Genomic DNA, 22,623 nt, shown 5'->3' with positions numbered 1-22,623 from the left:
TTCTCACTTGCATGACTTGTTAAGGGGCTCACACCTTTCGGCTCTCAAAGAAACACATACAGATGTACATTAATCATTTTAAAGTAGTATTAAATATTGTTTTAGAAATATGTGTAACCTAAGTAATGTACTTAAAAGTAATTAACTTAAATGAAAGTCAGCAACTGTAATCTAATAACAAGAATTTAAACTGTAATGTGTTACACTACTTTTTATCTAAAAAGTAATTATATTACAGTAACTAATTAATTTTTAATCAGATTACACCCAACACTGATCATGGCAAATGAGTATACCATGTAGTAATCTTTCAATAAAAGTACCATTACTAGTACTGACGACTCACAAATACACGTAAAACTGTCAATGCAATTTGCAAGTAAATATCGGGCAATACAGAGATACAGTACAGTTATGCATCACCAGAATAGTTTATACAATAATTTCATATTCTACTTGTTCTCTCTTCTACAAACTATAATGAAAAGCATCTCTATGGGCTAGTGTTAGAGCAATTGTATTATGAGGAAATATAGTTTAATTTCACTGTTCTCTACAGACATAGAACAGCACAAGGAATTGTTTTGTGGGCTTGAGAGATACATTTTGAATTGTAGGTTAGGTTTGTCTCTTTCAATAGCCTACAGATGAAGGAACGTTTTGTGGACTGGTTTCTGGAAGAGGTGCTCGATGGAAAAACTCACTTTTTATGAGCATTATTTTAGTTTTATTCCTCTATATTCATATTTATCTTTGTTCCTTATTCTTTCGTTGTCTTTCTTTCTTGTTTCCTTTGTCATTCTCCATGTCTTTCAATTTTTCCTTTTCTTCCAATTTAGACAACAAAGAGAACAGTTGTAGGAGAGCTGGGAACAGCAGGCGGTGTGTTGCAGGACATTCAGTTTTGTAATATCTCTTTCTGTTTTTCCAACCGTCAGATCCGGAGTACCGTCGAGAACAGTTTTGTTGGCTGGGAGCTGGAAGAGGTGTTGCTGTTGGACATGTCAGTAGATGATGGTGACTCAAAGATCCAGAACCAGCTGAAGAAGCTTCAAAGTCCTGTTATACTACTCTACTGCACTAAAGAAGAAGCCACAACCATTTTTGAGGTGGCACATTCAGTTGGCCTCACTGGTTATGGCTATACCTGGATCGTACCTTCACTGGTGGCTGGGGATGCAGATAACGTACCCAACGTCTTTCCAACAGGTATGAATAAAAAGGATGGATAAAAGGGTCTTAAAATGGGTAGAAAACAATGAAGTTAAGCAGGGCATACAGAAACAATGGGATAAGAGTGGAGAATAATTATTCATGTAGAAATCGCTGGCTTATGTCATTCCTCCTTGCCTCATTATGTCATGTCCGTAAACACAGGAAAGAAGTACCGTCTGTCACGTGTTCCGGCTGAGGACACTGTTCAGTTCAGTCAGTCACATTCACACAGTTCAGGATGGCATTGCTGCAGTCTGGATGGATGTTTATCTGTAATCTTTTTGGCTAAGTTGTTTACCTGCAATAATGCTTGGATACAGTATGTTGTCTGGTAGGGTTTTCATGCTTTAATGAGTTGAACATTACCCGTGTGTTTAACGATCCCGATGTATATGTTGTCGGGGGAATTTACTTTACATGTTTACTATATGTATGACTTCTGAAACTGACTTCTTATAATTGTAATATTGCATATTTAAGCATATTATTTTCATGTTTAATAAAGTATATTTCACTTTATTGCTCGTTTTTAGTTTAGAGTGTTATTACAGTTTAATTTGCTTTATCAACTAAGGCTGTACAGTGTTATTTTTTTCCACAGTTTTTCATTTTAGTCAGTTTTATTCTTTTGACGAAAATGTCCTTTCAAAATAGTCAGTATTTCGTCATGTCATATTCATTCATTTTAATCAGTTTTACTCTGACAAACATGACATAGAATTTTAGTCAACAAAAATCATATCTTTTACTTGATGGTGACGTGCAGAATGGACAAAAAAGTGTCAAACTGTAACAGACCAAAGTTTAATAAAATGTTCAAACTTTAGAAAAGAAAAAAAAAACTTTTCATAATGTAAACCTGTATCAAACATGTGAAAAACCTGAGCTCCTATAATATAATAATAATAATAATAATAATAATAATAATAATAATAATATAGACTGAAGTATTAGCTACTTTTTAGAAGTTAGCCTGTATTCTGAATTCTGCATGCTTTTGAGACTTATTAATTTTCCATGAAAGGATATTACTTTGCGTGTAGCGTATTTCTTATGGAAGCAGCGTATTCACAACGCAAATTGCGCATATTCTGACTAGCGCGTCATTTTTTTCAAGTTCACCTGTTCATTCGTTTCGCTGTGATGTAAGTTGTTCCATAAATGTTGTGGATATATCGATGAATCTCATGTATTAATAGGATGCGTTTGAATGAGGTATTTATCCAGTTTTAAAGCGGTTCATTTAGCCGGTGTTAGCGCGTTCAACTCAAGCAGCTCAAGCAGAGAAATCCCCAATGTATTGGATTAATGGATTAGATCCATATCTAATATCCTCTTCTATATACGGATTCTCAAGATGTTTCTTCTTCTGTTTATATCTTGCAGTGTTAATATCTCGCAGTATCAATTTTATCATCATATTTTCGTCAACAGTAGCCTATGCTTTAATAAAATGATTTACTTATAGCCATGATGCGCCTTTTTCATCTCGTCTTCGTTATTGCTGACGAAATAAATACAAATAACCTCCGTCAATGAACGTTTTCGTCAGTGATTTCGTTGTACACTGGGCTGTACATAATGGAAAAATATTAAAGTCTTACACTGAACTCCTATCAGCCATATCACGATAACTGGTAATCGTAGTAGGCTTCAATACATTACTATTAGATAAAACACTCGAATAATCATATGAAAATATACTGGTAACTGCGGTGATTGAGTAGAGTCCCCTGTTCTCTTTTGTAAAAGCGATTTGAGTGTAGTGTATGAAAAGCGATATACATGCATTTAAACAAAATATGTAAAGAAGAGTATTGTTTATCTTCATCAAAACAAGTGATATTACATTTTTAAATGTTTAATCGTATAACATAATAATATCAATATGAAAATAGCACGTTATGACTCCAGCTCTGAATATCTTACAGTCATGATCACACACTGGCGATGTCCACATAAGCTCAAATCATGAGATTCATCCACCAGAACAGCAGTGTTGAAACATGACTGAGGTAAAGTGTTCTTCTGCAAATTGCTTGCAGTTTTAAATTTCAACCACAGATGTCGCTAGAGAGCACAAAATTATGTAGTGCAGCTTTAAATATTAAATATGTTCCAATTGGCTGCTATTATGCTGTTTGTGCTGCCTTTTCACTTCCAGTGTAGACCGACAAATTACTTGACATTGGAAATCTATAGCATTGCGATAAACCTATTCTCGCTCCCGAGGCGGATAATGGATAACCCTGCCTTCACGGAGGGGGAAGATTAAAATCTTTGATTTCACTCTGTTCCTCACACAATGCTATCTTATGGTTTGGAATATTATTAATGTGCTTTTGAATCATTTTTATTTTAAATAAATGGTGACTGTTCTTTTATCTGCTTGTTATGTCTTTAATATTGTTGAGAATTGGTTTGGTTTAGGCATAATGGTGGAGTCAGGTGCTTAAAAATATATATATAAAATTTTTTTTAATTTACATGTTAAATTATTTTTACTAAATTTACCCAATCCCATTACTAAACCTAGCCAATTATCAACAATGTTAAACATGAAACCTCTTTCATGTTTTATATCATTGATAATTGTTTAGGTTAAGGAATGGGGTTGGGTTAGGATATCTAAAATAATCGATATGATTGTGTATTTTAACCACACTAATATATGTATAATAAAACAAACTGTGGTTAAACACACGCAATACTATCTGAAGATTGACAGTGACAGCTCCCTTTTAGACTGCCCTGCTGCGTGCATTGGAAAAACAGATGCCAGAGGGTGCTTTTGCCGTCTGTAGATTGACGTTCTGGGCTCTTGCACAAGCGGCAGTGTTTGACGCCTTGGGAGAGGGAACAGGTTGGAGTTTTTGTCCTAATGAGCCGTGGCGAGCACCAGGGCATTTCGTCAATCGCTTGGTTTCTATTTCTGTTGTGTTCTGCTGGATAGCCTCACCCACAGTGAAATATGATTGGTCCTGATCCACATTTTTGTAAATCCTGATCCACATTGTTCTAAATCCTGATCCACATTGTTGGGTAGTAAATGTCATATATGTTTTGATTGGCTGTTATTGTGTTGTGTAGCAAAGCATTTTCGCTTCCATTGTGGAATGACAAATTACTTGATGCTGGAAATCTATATTGTTTGAAATAAAGCGACGCGATAAAGCAACAAGTAATATCACATCAAATCGCTTGCTTTCTGTTTCTATAGGGTCGCTTGAGGTAACCATGCCCACCATAAAATGTCATTGGTGCAAAATCCCGCACCTCATAACTATTCCTTGGGGCGCCTATGGTACAAAGGCATTGATTTCAATGGGGATGGTGCATCAGATGGTTGGAGAGGGAAAAAGATGCGATGCTAATGCTCTGTCATGATGCGACCAAAACATTTACTTAATGTTAAACGTTTACCGCAACACACTCTGATGTAGACATCCGTTGATAAATGAGAATTTTAGACAGACGAGTCCAATTGAAAGCCAAGTCACTATATGCCTGCTTGATTTAAAACTATTCACACCCTCCACACGGACAGTTTAAACGCTTTATCTGAGCTTTCCCTAATGTGTCATCACATCAACTATATTCTGATTGGCTGATTGTGCTGCTTTACACAGCATTTTTCTTTTCAGTGTGGACAGACAAATTCCTTGACAATGGAAACGTATCATGTTGCGCCTGATTAGGACATGGTGTTAGAGTGTTATTAGTTTGAAGTCAAGATAGCAGATAATTATTAAAAGGGTAGCAAAACATATTGTATTCTTCGTACTGAATTTCCTCTTCCTTTCTTTCAGGTTTGATCTCTGTTTCCTATGATGAGTGGGACTACGGTCTGGAGGCTCGTGTGCGTGATGCTGTAGCCATAATCGCCATGGCAACCTCTACAATGATGCTAGATCGGGGTCCTCACACGCTGCTTAAGTCTGGATGCCACGGCACACCTGACAAGAAAGGCAGCAAGTCAGGAAACCCCAACGAGGTGCTGAGGTGAGACATGCCTTGCGGGATGCCAGGGTTCAAACTCCGACATCTGGGATCGGCAATCATACACATGCGCAGGCACTCTTGCAGACATACACACTTTTACAACACCTGCTCAGAAGAGTTTCCAGACTAATGGAGTGTTTTGAAAGCGTGAACAACCCTAGACAGCACAAAGAAACAGACACACAAACACTCCGTGGCTTGTGTTAGATATCTTCAGAGAAAAAAATTAATTATTGGGAGAAATTGTAAAGCTCAACATTGCAGCTGTTGGAATGGAAAGTAGGTCCCACCTTTCATTTAAAGAGCCATTTTTAGCGAAGGCATTATCACAAAAAAAAAAAAAAAAAAAACCTGACTGGGTGGTCAGGACTTAATCCCACTTATTACATGGCTAAACTAAACAATTACATGAACATGCAATAATGATTTGAGTTGAAATTATGTTATTATGTGAGAAGAAAGACACCCTAAAGTCTCCAGAAACAGCTGAATTACACCTTCAGTTTGCGTTGGAGCTCAGTAACATGTTTATATTGCAAAAATTACCATTTGACTACTCACTATCATGCTTATTACATGACTACTTGCTGAAAAAAAAAATGGATATTAAATATTGAGTTGAGTTGAAATTATTTTATTAGCTTACTTGGAGAGATCGCAGAGTGTTAGTAGGAAAGATGACTCGCATAATCCAGATGACTGGTTAAATATCACTTTATCCCTGGATGTGCGGTTATAATTAAGAAGTATCGGACCACTGGTTGTAGCGATTGATCAATCCGAATCAAGTATTCCTGAGAGATGTGTAATAAATAAGGGATTATTCAGTCCTCAACTTTGTGTTGGGGTCCTGATCACCCTGTCTGGGATTATTTTGCAATAATGATTGGCTGGCTGTACATTATTGTGATAAATGTACGCTTATTGCATGACCACTTACCAAAAATGGTAAACTGACATGAAATATTGGTTTGAGTTGAAAAAAGAGACTGTGGAACAATATGAAAGACATGATGGTAGCACAGCTAATACAGTACATTAGGAAATCAGTTGCCTAAGACAATGGATAATTATACAGTTTAAAGGAGTAGTTCACCCAAAAATGAAAATTCTCTCATCATTTACTCACACTTATGTCATACCAGATGTGTATGACTTTCTTTCTTCTGCAGAACACAAATTATAATTTTTAGGAGAATATTTCAGCTCTGTAGGTCTATACAATGCAAGTTAATGGGTGCCAAAATGTTGACGCTCTAAAAAGCTCATAAAGGCATCATAAAAGTAATCCATATGACTCCAGTGTTTTAATCCATATCTTCAGAAGTGATATGATAGGTGTGGGTGAGAAACAGAACAATATTTAATTCATTTTTTGCTTGAAATTCTTCTCCTTGCCCAGTAGGGGGCGATAGGCATGAATAATGTGAGTCACCAAAAACATAAGAAGAAGAATATAAATCTGATCTGTTTCTCACCGACACCTATCATATGACTTCTGAAGATATAGATTTAACCACTGGAGTCTTATGGATTACTTTTATGATGCCTTTATGTGCATTTTGGAACTTCAACATTTTGGCACCCATTGACTTGCATTGGATGGACCAAAAGTGCTGAGAAATTGGGATGGCATGAGGGTGAGTAAATGATGAGAGAATTTTCTTTTTTGGGTGAACTATTCCTTTAATGGTCATTATACAAAAATATTTTACTTCAGAATACCATGGTCGACCAAACAGGATCAAGTATTCCAGAAAGCCGTGTAATAAAACATGTTATTGCCGGATTCTGTAGCTTCATTTTAGATTGAATAACAGACTATTTACGGCACACTCCTTTACTCTTTAAAGGGATAGTTCACTGAATAATTTAAATTCTGTTATCATTTACCCTAATGTTCTTTCAAACCCAACTGACTTTCTTTTTCTTCATGGAACAATAAAGGAGATTTTAGGTAGAATTTTTGTCTCAGTCACCATTAACTTTCATTGGAAAAAAGATGCAATGAAAGTCAGTGGTGACAGAGGCTAACATACTGCCTAACATAATCTTTTTTGTTCCACAGAAGAAAGGAAGTCATATGGGTTTGCAACAACATAAAGGTAAGTAAATGATGACATAATTTAAATTTTTGGGTGAACCATCCCTTTAATATCTTAAGAGAAAGAAAGAGTGAGAGTAGCAGATGGACAGATGGTGAAAGCAAGTACATTATTGGCAATGTGGGTCTGCTGTAGTTCCTTGCTGAAGTGTTTGCCACTGAGCACTCTTTCCCCATTACATCTCCTCTGACATTCACCCCACGCCTACATGTCTGCACCGGCCCCGGCTTTTATTTTCATCTTTGAAACATAAATATACATTGTAATACCAAAGTGAGCTTTTCATCTGAACAGCTCTGTTCTCTCTTGTACTGTTATTTGACATTTAGTATTGAGGGGCATTGATTCCTAAGTATTAATTAACGTTTAGGTGCGGTCACACTCTCTTTTAGCCAGTCATTTGATCTACTGGTGAGTTAATTGAATGCTCGAGGCAGAGCAGGATTAAGAAGCCGAATGGAAAAACAGTAGAAGCCTGGCCTCTCTCTCTCTCTCTCTCTCTCTCTCTCTCTCTCTCTGTTTACCAACTATTGTCTCTCTGTTTCTGTCTGCCTGCCACCTCTCATAAACTTACTCTCTCTCACACACACACACACACACACACACACACACACACATACACACTTTCTTTCCCTCGTTTCATTAATCTCCATATTTCTTTTCCCCTTCTTCCACACTTTATTTTGTCATATTATTTACAAAATATGATTTCCACTTTTTATAGGGATATGCAAAAAAAAAAAAAAAAAAAAAAGAAAAATTCAATTAATCATGTCCATCGACCGTGTTACGGATTTGTCCTATCATTGGAGCAATTCCTACTTTAAGTTCTGTACCACCTTCATGTTTTTATGAGTCTCAGTCAGCAGAGGGCAGTAAGTGCAACTGCAGCTGTACAGGCAACAAACCATGCTTACCGGCAGCAGACAGCACAAGATGAGGACAAACACAGCTGGACAGTGGGCAACTCTGAATTCAAGGGTCTCAGGATGATTTTCTCAATTTCAAACTATGTTTAACTTGACACAGTGTCCTAAAAACGCTCTGTTTATGATGCGATTCAACCAAAGTGATACGCTCCTAAAGTTTAAATAGGCTACGTTCACACCGCAGCTGAATGTGGCCCAGATCAGATTTTTTGCTCAAATCTGATTTTTTTTTGTTAGGTTGTTCACATGACATTTTTAATGTAGCCCATATCAGACACTGGTCTGAACAGCCGACACTCCTTAACTGACCCGCATGCCTATAGCACTCCTTGAGCATGCGTATAACAAACTCCGGCATGTTCATCATTATAGTATGAATAATTAATTAAATTATAATTAAAAATGTAATTATCCATTTTTTATGCAGATAGGACACATGCCTATCTGATAATATGTCTGCGAGTGTTGGAGAAAGACCATTGATGGATAAAGTATTTTAATGTAGTCATTTGACTTTGTATGGTGAAAGTTCAAATGTAATATTACCTCTAACAAAACACACCATAAAATTGAAAGACGACATTACAAACAGTATATGTAAGGTAGGAAGAGTTATCTTTATTTATTTAATATTTCCATTGACTGGCTTGCATTCGTGTTTTGATACAGTTTGAGAAATCTAGAAACTGTGTTTTCTGAGCAATTGACACAAGCAAAGAGTGCCGTTATATAAATCTACATCTGTATCTTTTCATATGCATATTTAACGTGCAATCTAAATGAATCGCTGAACCCAACTGTTGAAGCCTATACTTTTATTTTCTTTCCTTAAAAAGAAACTGAATGCATTAACTAGACAGATGTGACTCGCACTTAAAAGTTTTACAATATAACAGGCGTATATATGCTGGAAATCAAGCGTGCAAATGACAAATGTTGAGGTAGATTCATGTAAAAATCACATTCAATCTGACCTGGCTGTTCACACCGAAGACACATTGGAAAAAATCATGTACATATCCGATTTATTTCAGCATATGAAAGTGGCCCAGATCGGATTTGAAAATGTCAGATTCAAAGCGCTTTTTGCTGTTCACACAATCATCTGTCACATGTGAGTGAAAAAATCAGATTTGGGCCACATTCAGCTGCGGTGTGAACGTAGCCATAGATGCATCCTTAGAAAAGCCCTTATAATGAGTCTAGTTCAGACAGATTGAGGAATTCAATTACAGAATGGATTGCTGTGGACTGTAGGCCAAAGATCGGCTTAAAGTATGTTCAACGATATGGAAGTAAACAATATATATATTTTTTTTACATATTTATTTAAACTTTCTAAAGCCACTTTTTACATTGTCTAATCAATGCTTTACTCGTCTGCCACAATACTGTAATGTATTTTAATTATCTGATTTAATTTATTATATATTTTCTATTTATAATTATTTAAATATAATTATTTATAATTATGCAATCATTATATATTAAATTATTGTCATGGAATGCTTTGTTTGTTTAGATGAGGAAAACAATTAAGTGGCTAAAGCACTTTTAGGTTTTTTTTGTGTGTAGTATGTTTACAGCGGTTACCCAGCAGACATGGTATCTTGGTGAACATGAAAGTGTGTTTGTGTAATTAGGCAGATGTGTTAGGGTTCCTGATGAGAAGATGAGAGCACACTCTAATGTCTTGTGAACATTCGGGAACACAAGAATAGACCAAATAGGAGGAGGAAAAGTAGCCATAAGTACAAAACAAAGAAAATTGTTTTGTTTAGAGCAGTCCTGCGGGAGTGCAGGTTTCTCAAGCACACACCTGGGACGCTTTGTACCTAACACACATATGTGTGCACACGCACACACTAGAGGCCTTTGAATGACAGCATTATGAGGTGGGCTGAATGAGAATCATTGGACCCAGTGACCCCTGGAGGACTCTAATGATCCGTTTCCACAATGATGGAGATGATTTAAATGGCATTCCAAGATTCTATATTATCATTCTGGAACACCCACCATGCTCCGCAGTGGCTCTGTCAGCGATGATGGAGAGCTTTTCAGCTGGATGGGTCGTGTCCTGTGCTGGTTAAGGGCACAAGACAGCCTCAAGGGTTTTCAATGAAGGTCAGCTTGAAGGTTTCGGCATGGTAGTAGAAGGTTAGATTAGATACACATGCCCTATAAAGGGTGAGAGTGGGGTTAAATGGGGTCACGCATACTTACGCCCGATAATTTGTTTGTGCAGACATCTGACAGTTCTATTTTCGCAGAAAATTGATTTAATTCAGGTTACGCTAGAATGTGTTTAAAGTTAATGATTTCCTGTCTTTTGTTTTGAAATAAGAAATGACAGGTATGGAATTATTGTAAACATTATTATCAAGACATATTTCCAAAGATTTTTATGGACATTTGAATGAATGAATGAATGAATGAATGAACATTACACTAATATAGTGCTTTTCTGACACTACACTCAAAGCACTTTACACAGGGAACAGGTAGTTCTCCTCAACAACCACCAGTGTACAGCATCCACCTGGATGATTCGACAGCAGCCATAGTGCACTGGTATGCTCACCACACACCAGCTATAGGTGAAGAGGAGATAAATCCCTTTATTTTAGGTATAGGGATTTGTAGTAAATTCTTGAAATAAAATTGCATTGCCGCATTGTAAACATTTCATAGAGGCTCACCTTGTTTTTCTACCAATGTCACAAATTTTTTTGTGTTTTTTAGAAGTATAAAAAAAGAAGTATATGGTTCAATGACTTGACGCTCATTTATTATTATTTTTTAGTCCGGATCTATTAAGTTACTATCAAGTCTATTTAAGGTGCACTCAGTAACTTTTTTTCAAAACATCTTGGACTTACAGTGACACCTTGTGGTGTGGATGCAGCATCATTCAAAAGCAATAGTTTTCAGTTAAAGGTTCCATTGTAGAAATTCACTATTCACAATCAGCCATGATTAATTTAAACCACGAGTGAAAGTGTCCAATAACAAGTCAGTTACTTAGACTAAGTGAGTAGTACTCAGCTGGTCATGTGATTCTAAAATGCACCTTTAAGTTATGAAAGTTAATTAAAAATGCAATTCACACACGATTATTTAAATACACCTCTACTATTATGAATTTGCTTTTTTTTATTTCAGAATCATTTTTATATATTTTCTGGAGCTTATTGTCAAAAATGTGTAAGTGATGTAACCATCTCATCAAGTCTCATTAAATGCTGAAATTCTCCATTAGACACACATATTCGATATTTGTACATTTTTATGAAAAGGTAGGCTACATTTTAGTTATGTCAAATGGAGTAACCCTTAGAAAACTTCTTGATATTTATGACTCAAAACTTATTGTTGTTTGTAAAAAAAAAAGGAAAAAAAGAAAAGTTTACCTTGAAAAATATTTTTTTTTTTAAATGAAGGATTAAGTTGTTACAATTGATTATATTTAAAGGGACAGTTCACCCCAAAATGAAAATTCTCTCATTATTTGCTCATTATACCCTCATGATATCCCAGGTGTGTATGACTTTCTTTCTTCACCAGAACACATTTGAAGAAAAATAGAAAAATATCTCAGTAGGTCCTTAAAATGCAAGTGAATGGAGATTTCTCGTTTGAAGCTCCAAACATCACAGACAGTCAGCATAAACGTCATCGATACAACTTAAATTAATGTCTTCTAAAGCATTACGGTCACTTTTGGTGCAAAAAAGATTCATATTTAAGTACTTTACTTAAGAACTCTAAATCATGCTTCAGGTCAGGAGCGGTACGCACATGTGACATAATCGCATTGGCATTTGAAACAAGCGAGAACTGACGCACGTGCGTCACATCCGTAAAAGCAGCACTGTTTACAAGTGAGGAGGAATGCTGTACAATAGCTTGGTTTTGGTTTAGATCTGTATGAGCGTTTGTGTGCTTATCCTGGATGTCTCAACCGAGTGGAAACCTGAGATTACATCTGTATCCATGGCAACACGAATATGTCACACAAGAGACCGCTTGGATTCTACCCTCTCGTGAAGCTTTCCGGAAGTGTTTGATTATAGTTAAAAAGTAGTTAAATATTTATATTTTTTCACACCAAAAGTGATTGTATGACTTTAGAAGACATTCATTTAACCGCTGGAGTCGTATCAAAGACGTTTATGCTGACTGTCTGTGATTTTTGGAGCTTCAAACAATAAATCTCCATTCACTTGCATTTTAAGGACCTACTGAGCTATGACATTTTTCTATTTTTCTTCAAATGTGTTCTGCTGAAGAAAGAAAGTCATAGACACCTGGGATATCAAGAGGGTGAGTAAATAATGAGAGAAATTTCATTTTTGGGTGAACTATCCCTATAAGGTGCAAGGAAAGTAATGTAAAACCTTTTATTTGATGGCAACACCACTGACATTCGCTTAAACCACTTTCTTTTCCCGTAGAAATTGCTACAAATGTTTTTCAAAAATTACACAAACCAACATAGACACAAAGATTACATTTCCACAAATGTATTTCAAATTAGATTTTTATAAGATTTTTTCAATCTTATCCCCTCAGACAAAAATGTTTGTCAATGACCCAAATGTCTGATGGTTAATCTAAGGAAGAATTGTCAAAACTGGTGTGATAAGTTTTGAAAGTTTCTTGGTTGTCTAAATATGTTGAGGTCTTGGTAAACGGCCCATAAACGATAAGCAAGTTGCAAACATTTATTCTATTTTAAAGTGACTTTTTGTTTTGTGCTAGGATATGTTTGTGTATGTGTGTGTCAGCGTGAAAATAGGTTGTGTTTTCCCTCACTTGTGGGAATGTGTGGCTTATCTCTGTGATGGTTTGACTCCTCTGTGGTGCTTAAGGCTCGTGAAGCCCCGTGCTTTTATTCTCCACTTCAGTTAATTGGAGCACCTCAGGCAACGGGGTTCAGATTCACTGGATGTCTAGAAGACCTGATGGCCAGAAAGTTTAATAAGGTGGTTTTGGACAATTTTATAATGCTTTTGGGCACTGATGAAAGTAGCTGACAATAACTCTACAGAAATAGGTCAGGATATCAGTCGGACACTCCTGCTGGTGAATCCATGCAATTTTATTTCGGTCTTGCACACTCTTTCTCTCCATTTTCTGGACTCTGTCACACTTTGTTTCTGTCTCCTTTCATTTTTTGCGCTCTCACTTATACTTACGGTATAAAATGCAAAACACAAATAAACTGTCTCCCTTTTTTGAAATGCTTGTCTCTAAGCTTAGATCCTGTTCAGTTCCCATAGGTGCGTTTGTGTGCCTTTTAAGAGAGAAGTTAAAGTGAGTTTCTATTTATCAGCATGTGTTTCTAGGTCTGTTTATTAATGTGCATGAGTGTTGGGGGTGAATTACTGTGTTACAAGGCCTAAAGGCTTTCCTAGGGAGGGGGTTTGATCATTGCATCGCATCCTGTGTGAGTAAAGGTAATTAATCTATGGTTCATCCAGGAGTTTATAACCTGCTTTAATTATGAATGCATACATAAACACAGAGAAACTCAGAAAAGTTTATACACACTTCCACTGGCTCACACGCATGCATAAGTTTGCACATACACCAGTTTTCAGTTGTGATTTTTACTGTGGGTGGGTGTGAGTGCAGGATGTGAAACCAAAGTATGATTTGATTGGTGTTCAGTTAATCCTTAATCCTGTTTAGTTGAACTAGTATTGTTTATGTCATAATGTCTTCTCATGACTCTCACGTTATAAATCCTTTGCAGATTATTGTCAGCCTCACGTTGATGATGCGTACAATAATCCAATGCTGGTGGCCAAACACTGTAATTACTACACCCAACCCCCAAGACATTAATGAAATAATCATATAAAGTATTCTTCACAGCCACAAGCTTTCGATGACTGTTCAAATGGTTCCCTGTTGACCTGTGTGGCAAACATATCCTTTTGAACTGTTCTGCTTTTAATGTCTTTAGGCAATGGTTTGCTTCAGAAAGTACTTTAAAGGAGGAGTTTAGTAAAGTGTTGTTGGGCCTCATGTGCTCAGATAGGAGACAAAGGCAGGCCTACACACAGTCATAAAGCCTGACTGAGGCCTGTTGGAACACTCAAAGCCAAACGGCACCAAAATCAAACAAAGGAAGTCCAAACAGACTACAGATCCCATCAAGCCTTGCTCACTTTACATCTAGGTGTGAAATTCTGAAGTATCGAACTCTCAACTCCTATGTGATGAAATGCACAATAGAACGCGTCCCTCAACCATGATGTCGAGAGTATAAACCCTGGAGATTCCTCCTAAGCTTTGCTTCCCGCGGCAGTATCCGCCGTGTCTAGTTGCAGCCCTGCTGCTCCCAGGTTTAGCCTCGCTGCCCAAGGAAGTAACGTACATACCTGAACTTTGGCCATACAATCTCCATCTCGCTGGATGAGCCAAGATTCTCCGTGTTCCACCGAGCATGGTAACGGATCCAAAGGAGACCGCTGAGCAATTCGCGTCTCACCCTTTTGCCTACAGAAGTGAAGAAAGAAGATTTCCTTCTTCAACCGAGTCGACTTTTCTGATTTCTCCGCCAAACCGCCGAGAATCAGCCACCGTACCGCCCGCTGACAGAGCGAGGAAATGGCCTCCCATCACCACCCGAGCTTCGAGGAACCAAGTCGGAGTTAAATGACGGACGAACACACATTCTACCCATGTCCTCACACAACTCAAGTAAGAGGTTTATGTCTGGGCAGAGATAGATTATTATAGTGTGTTATTCTTGTGTATCAAGGTTATTGCTTATACAGTTTATAGACCACCGAGTCCGCTCATTGCTGCTAATAATACTCAAGGTATTACTGTAACTTACTGTTACCATGAATGAGATTTGCTGTGTTGTCGTCCAGCCACGTTGATCTGTTTGTGCATTCCCGTCATTGCGGGTGAGACCGGCACATTGAGTTTATCCATTAAAGAACCAACGACAGCGGTGGACAGATTACGAGCCGTTCACCGCATCTCTGAGTGATAAAACTAATGGTTGCCGTCTCTCCCACGATTGATAAACCGGGTTTCAGTGCCGTCACCCTGTTCTCTCTCTTGTACTAATCGCACACACCCCCGACCCCTCACAAACATACGCGCACACACATTTAGCGAACAGATAACTTGGCGATAGAGCCCAGCTTTGTCCCTAAGTTATCATACCAGCAGAGACACAAAAGGGCATGAGTGTTTGTAGCCTGCTAGCCTGCTTAGCATTACTGATTCTTATTCTCATACGTTCATCGTTTTATCCTTTGTCATTTTACCACTTGTTTCGGGTTTTTCCACTTTTCTATTGTTTCATCTGTGTGTATTTTACCTGTTGCTGCTGGTGCCTAGCTCGAGTCTGTGTTTGTAGCCTTCTAGCTTTTTTAGCATTGCTTATCTGTCTGTTTTCAGCTTTTAATCCTTAACATCTGCCATTTTTCAGTGCACATCGTATTTCCCCCCGCATTATTCACTTATCGTGATTCAGCTGTGTGCATTTTCTGTGTGCATCCGCTTTCTATTTTTATCGCGATTAAACTGCGCGTATTTTACAGCACGCACCCATTTTTCTCCTCTGTGTTATACGGATTATTGCATCGATTTCAAAGCATTGCTTATTAAGAATAACCATAACAACAAACAATTACGTGAGGGATTCACATTGATCTCAATCCCTCACCGCTCAGGAACAACCAACAACAACAACAACAAACAACTGCGGTAAGTCATGGCACCCACTCATGTTATTTCTTCCTGCATTGCATGTCACATGTTTACTATAGCTTCTTCCATCAGCAGTGAGGGATTTACATGTGATAAATGTAAAGAATTAGTCAGGCTGACAGAGAAGGTTAATGAGTTAGAGACACGCATCCGAACGCTAGTGGAGGTCAGTGAGAAAGAGAAGCCAGTAGATACTGTTTCGGATGCGGGTAGTACAATGAGCAACACACACTCTTTGGTTCAGGCTTTAGAGCCCCTGCAGCAGGGCGTTTGGGTGACATCTCGGCGGCATACTCGCTCAGCAAAGCGACACCACTCTCCCGTTCCTGTTAGGGTTTCCAATCGATTCTCCCCACTCAGTGATGCACCCACTGAGAATAATGTTGAAAGAGCCCTAATAATTGGTGATTCTATTGTAAGGAACGTGGAAATAGAGACTCCAGCCACTATTGTTAAATGCATTTCCGGGGCTCGAGCATCTGACATCAGATCAAATTTACAAGTGCTGGCTAATGCTAAATGTAGATCTTCTAAAATTGTTATTCATATCTGAACTAATAATGTCTGGCTTCTCCAGTCGGAGATCACTAAAGATAATGTTAAAGATGTGTTTGAACTTGCAAAAACGATGTCAGACACTGTAATATGCTCTAGCCACTTCCCTGCTCATCGTGGTGACGAGGTTTATAGTAGATTAGTGTCACTGAATGGCTGGATGTCTGAGTGGTGTCCGGAGAATAGCATAGGATTTATAGACAATTGGAAGAGTTTTTGGGGTAGACCTGACCTGCTAAAGAGATGGACTCCAGTCCCTCACTGGAAGGTGCCACTCTCCACTCTAGTAACTTGGCTCATAGTCTTAATAATGATAGTATTTGACTAACTGGGGCCCAGGTCAGGAAGCAGACAAAGTGATTAAACCAAACATCTGCTAGCTGCCTTGAGACATCACACAGGTCACATAAACTACAACACCTAGAGACTGTATCACCTAGATATCACATAGAGACTGTGTCTGTTCCCCAAACTACCAAATACAAAACTCTCACTAAATCATTTAGAAAAAATTTGATTAAGGTCAAACTTGAAAAAAAAAAAAAAAAAAATTAAAGATAAACATCATATGAAGATAGGGCAACAACATTAGATCTCTTTCTACCAATGCACTAATGGTACATTAAATGATTACAGATCATAGTTTGGATGCACTCTGTTTTACCAAAACCTGGCTTAAACTGGATGAATATATTAGTTTAAATGAATTTACTCCCCCAGTTTATTGTTATAAACATGAGCCTCATCTGAACGGTCGAGGAGAAGGTGTTGCTACAATTACAGTGAAGTTTTTGGTGTTACTCAGAGGACAGGATATAAGTTTAAGTCTTTTGAACTAATAATGCTTAATGTGACACCGTCAGATATAAATAAAAAAACTCTGTCGTCTTTTGCCCTTGCTACAGTATATAGATCACCCAGGCCTTATTCTGATTTCCTTGGTGAATTTGCTAATTTCAGTTTTAGGGACTCTGTTTTTCTCCTTGTATATGCTTCCCCTGGGAGATATTATCAGGAAATGTGGAATAAGTTTCCACTGTTATGCCAACGATACCCAACTTTATATTTTTTCAAAACCTGACAAAATTTCACAATTCTCCAAATTAGCAGAGTGTATCAATGAAATCAAAGATTGGATGGCCAGAAATCTCCTTCTACACAATTCCGACAAAACAGAGGTACTAATTATTGGACAAAACCCTCTAAAAACAAACCCTCTAAAATATAATTTGACTCTCGATGGATGTACTGTTACATCGTCTTCAACAGCGAAGAACTTAGGTGTTATATTTAATACCAATCTGTCCTTTGAAAATCAAATTACCAATGTTTGTAGAACAGCATTCTTCCACCTAAGAAATATTGCAAAATTACTATACATGCTCTCTGTTGCTGATGCCGAAAAATGAATTAATGCGTTCATGACCTCAAGGCTAGATTATTGTAATGCATAACTGGAACTTCAACTCACAATTAGGCTGCTTTAGTTAGGTCTGTCGGAACCAGAAACCCAGAAACTCTGCAATAAATTGAATGGCATCTATGCTAATATTATTTTATTTTTATCCCTGTCTCAACCTCGGGACTCCTTTCCTGAGGTCACCAGAACCGGCTGGATCCAGCTCCATTCCTGTTTTATGTTGGACTCCACTGCTACATGTCTCTGAGTGATGATGACTAAATGCAGCCAGTGCCAGCCAAACATCACTTCAGTCTATTACGATGGACTTCAGAGGATGAACTGATGCCAACTCCAACTATAAGACATGGGATACATCATATGCCATTGCCTGAATCTTGGACTTAGGATAGACCTCAACGAAATTACAGGCCAGTTGAACTGCGATGAACCTCACTGATCTCTGCCTGCGTCACCTCGGTCTAATGATGGACTACACTCTTATAATGGAATACATAGACTATAAATTAATTGCCAACAAAATCCTTCATCAGCCAACTAACAAAGGACAATGCATCTATGTGAAATTCTGCAGTTAATCCAGGATGAACTTCAAAGACATTAATCATTAATCTTACAGTTCTTACAAAATCTTTGTTTAAACACTGGCCCTTAACACTTACTTAGTTTAATAATTTTAAACAATGCACTGCACATAATTAAGTAATATTGGCATTATATTCATGATGTTAGCCAGAGAGGAACTGGCCCCCACAGTGAGTCTGGTTTCACCCAAGGTTATTTTTCTCCATTAACCAACATCTTATGGAGTTTTGTGTTCCTTGCCACAGTCACCTTCGGCTTGCTCACTGGATTTATAAATACAATTACTGTTTAATTACTTAATTTACAAACACAATTCACAATCGTATTTTAGCAAACTACACAATGATGACTTTTTGTTAATGCATAATTTTTTGTAAAGCTGCTTTGAAACGATGTGTTGTAAAAGGCATTATACAAATAAAAATGACTTGACTTGACTTAACGGGCAGACACAACATTCTCTGGCCGGAGACCTCGCGTGACGCACTTTCCACGAGAGCCACGCCCGCGCGCGCGCACACACACACACACACACACACACACACACACACACACACACACACACACACACACACATGTTGGTGCAGCTATCATTATGAGGACTCTCCATAGACATAATGATTTTTATACTGTATGAACTATAGATTCTATCCCCTAAACCTAACCCTCACAAAAAACTTTCTGTATTTTTACATTTTCAATAAAACATCGTTTAGTATGTTTTTGAAGTGATTTGAATTATGGGGACACTAGAAATGTCCTCATAAACCACATTTATAGCATAATACCCTTGTAATTACCAGTTTGTAACCTAAAAAAAAGTCCTCGTAAACCACTTAAACCTGCTCACACACACACACACACACACACACACACACACACACACACACACACACACACACACACCACTACCCTCCTCTTATGTATTATAAGCTTTTCTGTTACCATATCTAATCATGTTACTATTTAGCTTGTAGTTGGATGTCAGAAGTTTATCGACTGCATTGTGTTGATTATTAATTGCATCAATAAACTTTGTTATACTTTAAAGAGTAGTGTTTTGGTATTGTTCTGCATGCACCTGTGCCAAGGGCTGGCAGGGGATGTCAGTGTTTGGATTCAAGCCTTCATTGTTCCCTTTTTGAATGTCAATGTTCTCCGGAAGTCAACTTTCTAAGAGAACAATCCTATATTGAGACTGCTGTACTGTCTGGTTATTAGTCCCGGAATCCAGGGTGGTGCCCCAACAATATTAATTCTTATTTATATTCTATTGATTTTGATAATTGATAATTGTCTTTGATGATTGTTGATTTGAAGGATTAATAAGCTAACATTGATTCTGATCAATGTTCTCTAGATTCTAATAATTGATAATTATCTTTGACAATAACCAAACATGCTCCCGAACGAAGCCCCAACAATGTCATCAGAATTCTTAGCACTTTTAGAATTTTTATCTAAAACGTATCATTTGAATCAAGTATCAAAAGTACATTTGAAAAATTTTACTTTTTCGACATGAAGATTATCAGTTTGTTTATGCTTTTATTAATTTGAACTATATTTATTTGCTTTCTTTCCTTCTTTCTTTATTGATAGATTCCACCTTGTTCTTGCCAATGAAATAGCCTTTGGTTCTGATATGGCATTCAATAAATTACTACTACTGTCTTTCACAGCCTTGACAAATATTACGAAACGGCGTAAAGTTTCAAGCTAAGAGATGACATGTTATATCTGGACACAAATTACATACAGTATTAGAGGAAACTCTCGAATGTGACATCAAGTAAATCATAGATCCTTTTCTGGTTGCACTTTTATATGGGTGCACAGTAAATCTGCAGATGAATTTCAGATCAATACCAGAAAAATTTTGGATTCGATAAATCTAGTTGGCTGTCATGTCAAATACCGATCTGTTTGTATTTATAGAGACAGATAAATGGCTCTCCACTGCATCATGTGTCCAGCTGTAAGTGCACAAAATGCTCCCTCTCTCTCCATGTATCCTCTCTTTCTCCCTCGCTCTATCCTGGGTGAGATTACTGTTCCTATGGCAACAGCAGATTGCTTGGAGATTGCTATGGTTGTGGGCACCATGGTAACGCATTTTATATTCTGGTGGATCTCTCTTTCCCTTCCTCTCTCACTCACACATACTCTCACTTTCATTCTGTCTGACGACAGTTTGGGGTTGTACATTCTTTCTTGTGTCAGGAATCAAAACAGACTGGTGTAGCACACATGTGGGAATTGATGGTGTTTGAGTTTGTGCGATTGTGGGTGTTGGTTAGACAGAACAGGTGTGAACTTAACCACTCCAGTATGTAGTAACTACTGCAGTAAGTTGGTATGTGTGTGTCTACTTGTGTAGCCATTACCAAAGAGTACAATGGCAGTACCATGGTACAGTACAGTGATGGTATCAGATGGTAATACCATGGTATTTTTATGTACTTTATACTATGGAACTATTTGATTACAATATTAATTTGCAATAGTATTTACATTGTATTCCTAGGTATTTTAAAGAAAACCATAGGTAAGTTTTTGTTAGTGAGATGTGTGTCTCTAAGCTGTATTCAGTAAAGCACAGTGATAGTATCAGATTGCATTACCATGTTACTTTCTGACTGATCAGAGTGAAAACAGAAACATTAAGTTGACTTTTCTTTAGCTAAAATCACTCAAAACACAGCCTCCAGTGGCAAAAGCCATAAATGTTACAGACTGATCTCACAGTGAAATCGGAAACAGTAGGTTTACTTTTCTTTGGCTGAAATTGGTCTGTGCTTACAACATTGTGAAACACTGCACCTAGTGGCAGAAGCAGTAATTGTTGTTGGGCGAATGGGCACGTGTGAGTTTTATTTTATGGGTGGAATGTTCACGGAGGGGCACCAGTAGCGAGTTGTGAAGCGAGTTGTTTTCAGCTGTTGTTTTCAGCCAAAACTAAACCTAACATCAGTGGAGTAAAAATATAATTAAAATTTTGAAGGAAAAATGCAATTGCATTCGTCACTAATTAAGCAAATATAATTATTTTCTAGTTTCAACAGGGGATATGAACCAGGGTCACCAACACAGTTGACGCAACGTGCTTCCAATTGTGCCATAGGGGAATATAAACACTCTGGTGCCATTGCAAAAATGTCTGATAGGCGATGCTGCTTGTCAGTGAGTTGGCATAATGTGGCCAATCCAAGGGTACCAAAACTCTCAGAAACTACAAACCAACTTCCCGTGTGATCATGTTGTGTGTTACTGAGCATATAAACACATTTAAGCTCCATAATTCATATGGAATGTCCATGGAGGGGTGCCAACAGTGAGTTGTAAAGAGAGTTGTTTTCAGCTGTACAGGGTGTAACAGTGAAGAGGAATGCATATATTATAAACTGTACCCCCCAACACAAACCCCAAAACTAAACCCAACCATGGAGTAAAAGTTTAATGTTAGAGGAAATGATTATATGAAAGCAATAACTTCCTGGTGTCAATGCAGGATCTGAATTTGGGTTTCCCACACTGTTGATGCAATACGCTTTCTGTCGCACCATAGGGGAAGGTAAACAATCTGGAGCCAATGCAAAAATGTATGATAGGAGATGACGCTTGTCAGTGTGTCGGCATAATGTGGTACTGGAACTCTTGGAAACAACATGCCGACTTACCTTGATATATTCTTTGCTACAGAAGAATTACAATATTCATATTCTATGGTATTTACATTAAAGTTAGTTTAGTATTTAAAAACTTCAAAAACTTACTGAACTGTTATGGCAACTTACTGTATGAGACAAACTCTTTTTGTTCTGTCATTCTCTGTTTCTCATTTTCATTATTTCTCTTTTATTCTCTTTCAGCCTCTCTTGTTTAGAGATGATATTTATTTCTTGTGTGGCTAGTTGTTTTCGAGAGGCTGGTTGTTGTCATGGCGACGACAGCCCACAGATGGATGGAAGAGAGTGGGGAGAGCAGTAGCGAGTTTTCACTGGCTCTGACACAAAACTTGTTGACACACATACATGATACTCCCGCCATGATGAAAATCTGTGCACATATC

General features: G+C 37.6%; 1 protein-coding gene across 3 annotated transcripts in view; it reads left to right on the top strand.

Moving 5' to 3' along the window:
* The window catches only part of LOC127444869 (glutamate receptor ionotropic, NMDA 2B-like), a 138,073-nt gene that overhangs the window by 76,455 nt on the left and 38,995 nt on the right, over positions 1-22,623 (top strand). For all 3 annotated transcript variants that reach the window (XM_051704461.1, XM_051704460.1, XM_051704459.1), the window contains exons 4-5: positions 939-1,209; positions 5,025-5,217. In XM_051704461.1, the coding sequence (XP_051560421.1) occupies positions 939-1,209; positions 5,025-5,217 (464 nt within the window). The remainder of the gene's footprint in view (positions 1-938; positions 1,210-5,024; positions 5,218-22,623) is intronic.

The sequence above is a fragment of the Myxocyprinus asiaticus genome, chromosome 8, assembly GCF_019703515.2.
Source record: "Myxocyprinus asiaticus isolate MX2 ecotype Aquarium Trade chromosome 8, UBuf_Myxa_2, whole genome shotgun sequence".
Taxonomy (NCBI): Eukaryota; Metazoa; Chordata; class Actinopteri; order Cypriniformes; family Catostomidae; genus Myxocyprinus; species Myxocyprinus asiaticus.
Note: the sequence above shows the minus strand (reverse complement) of the source record. Positions and strands in the feature narration are given on the sequence as shown.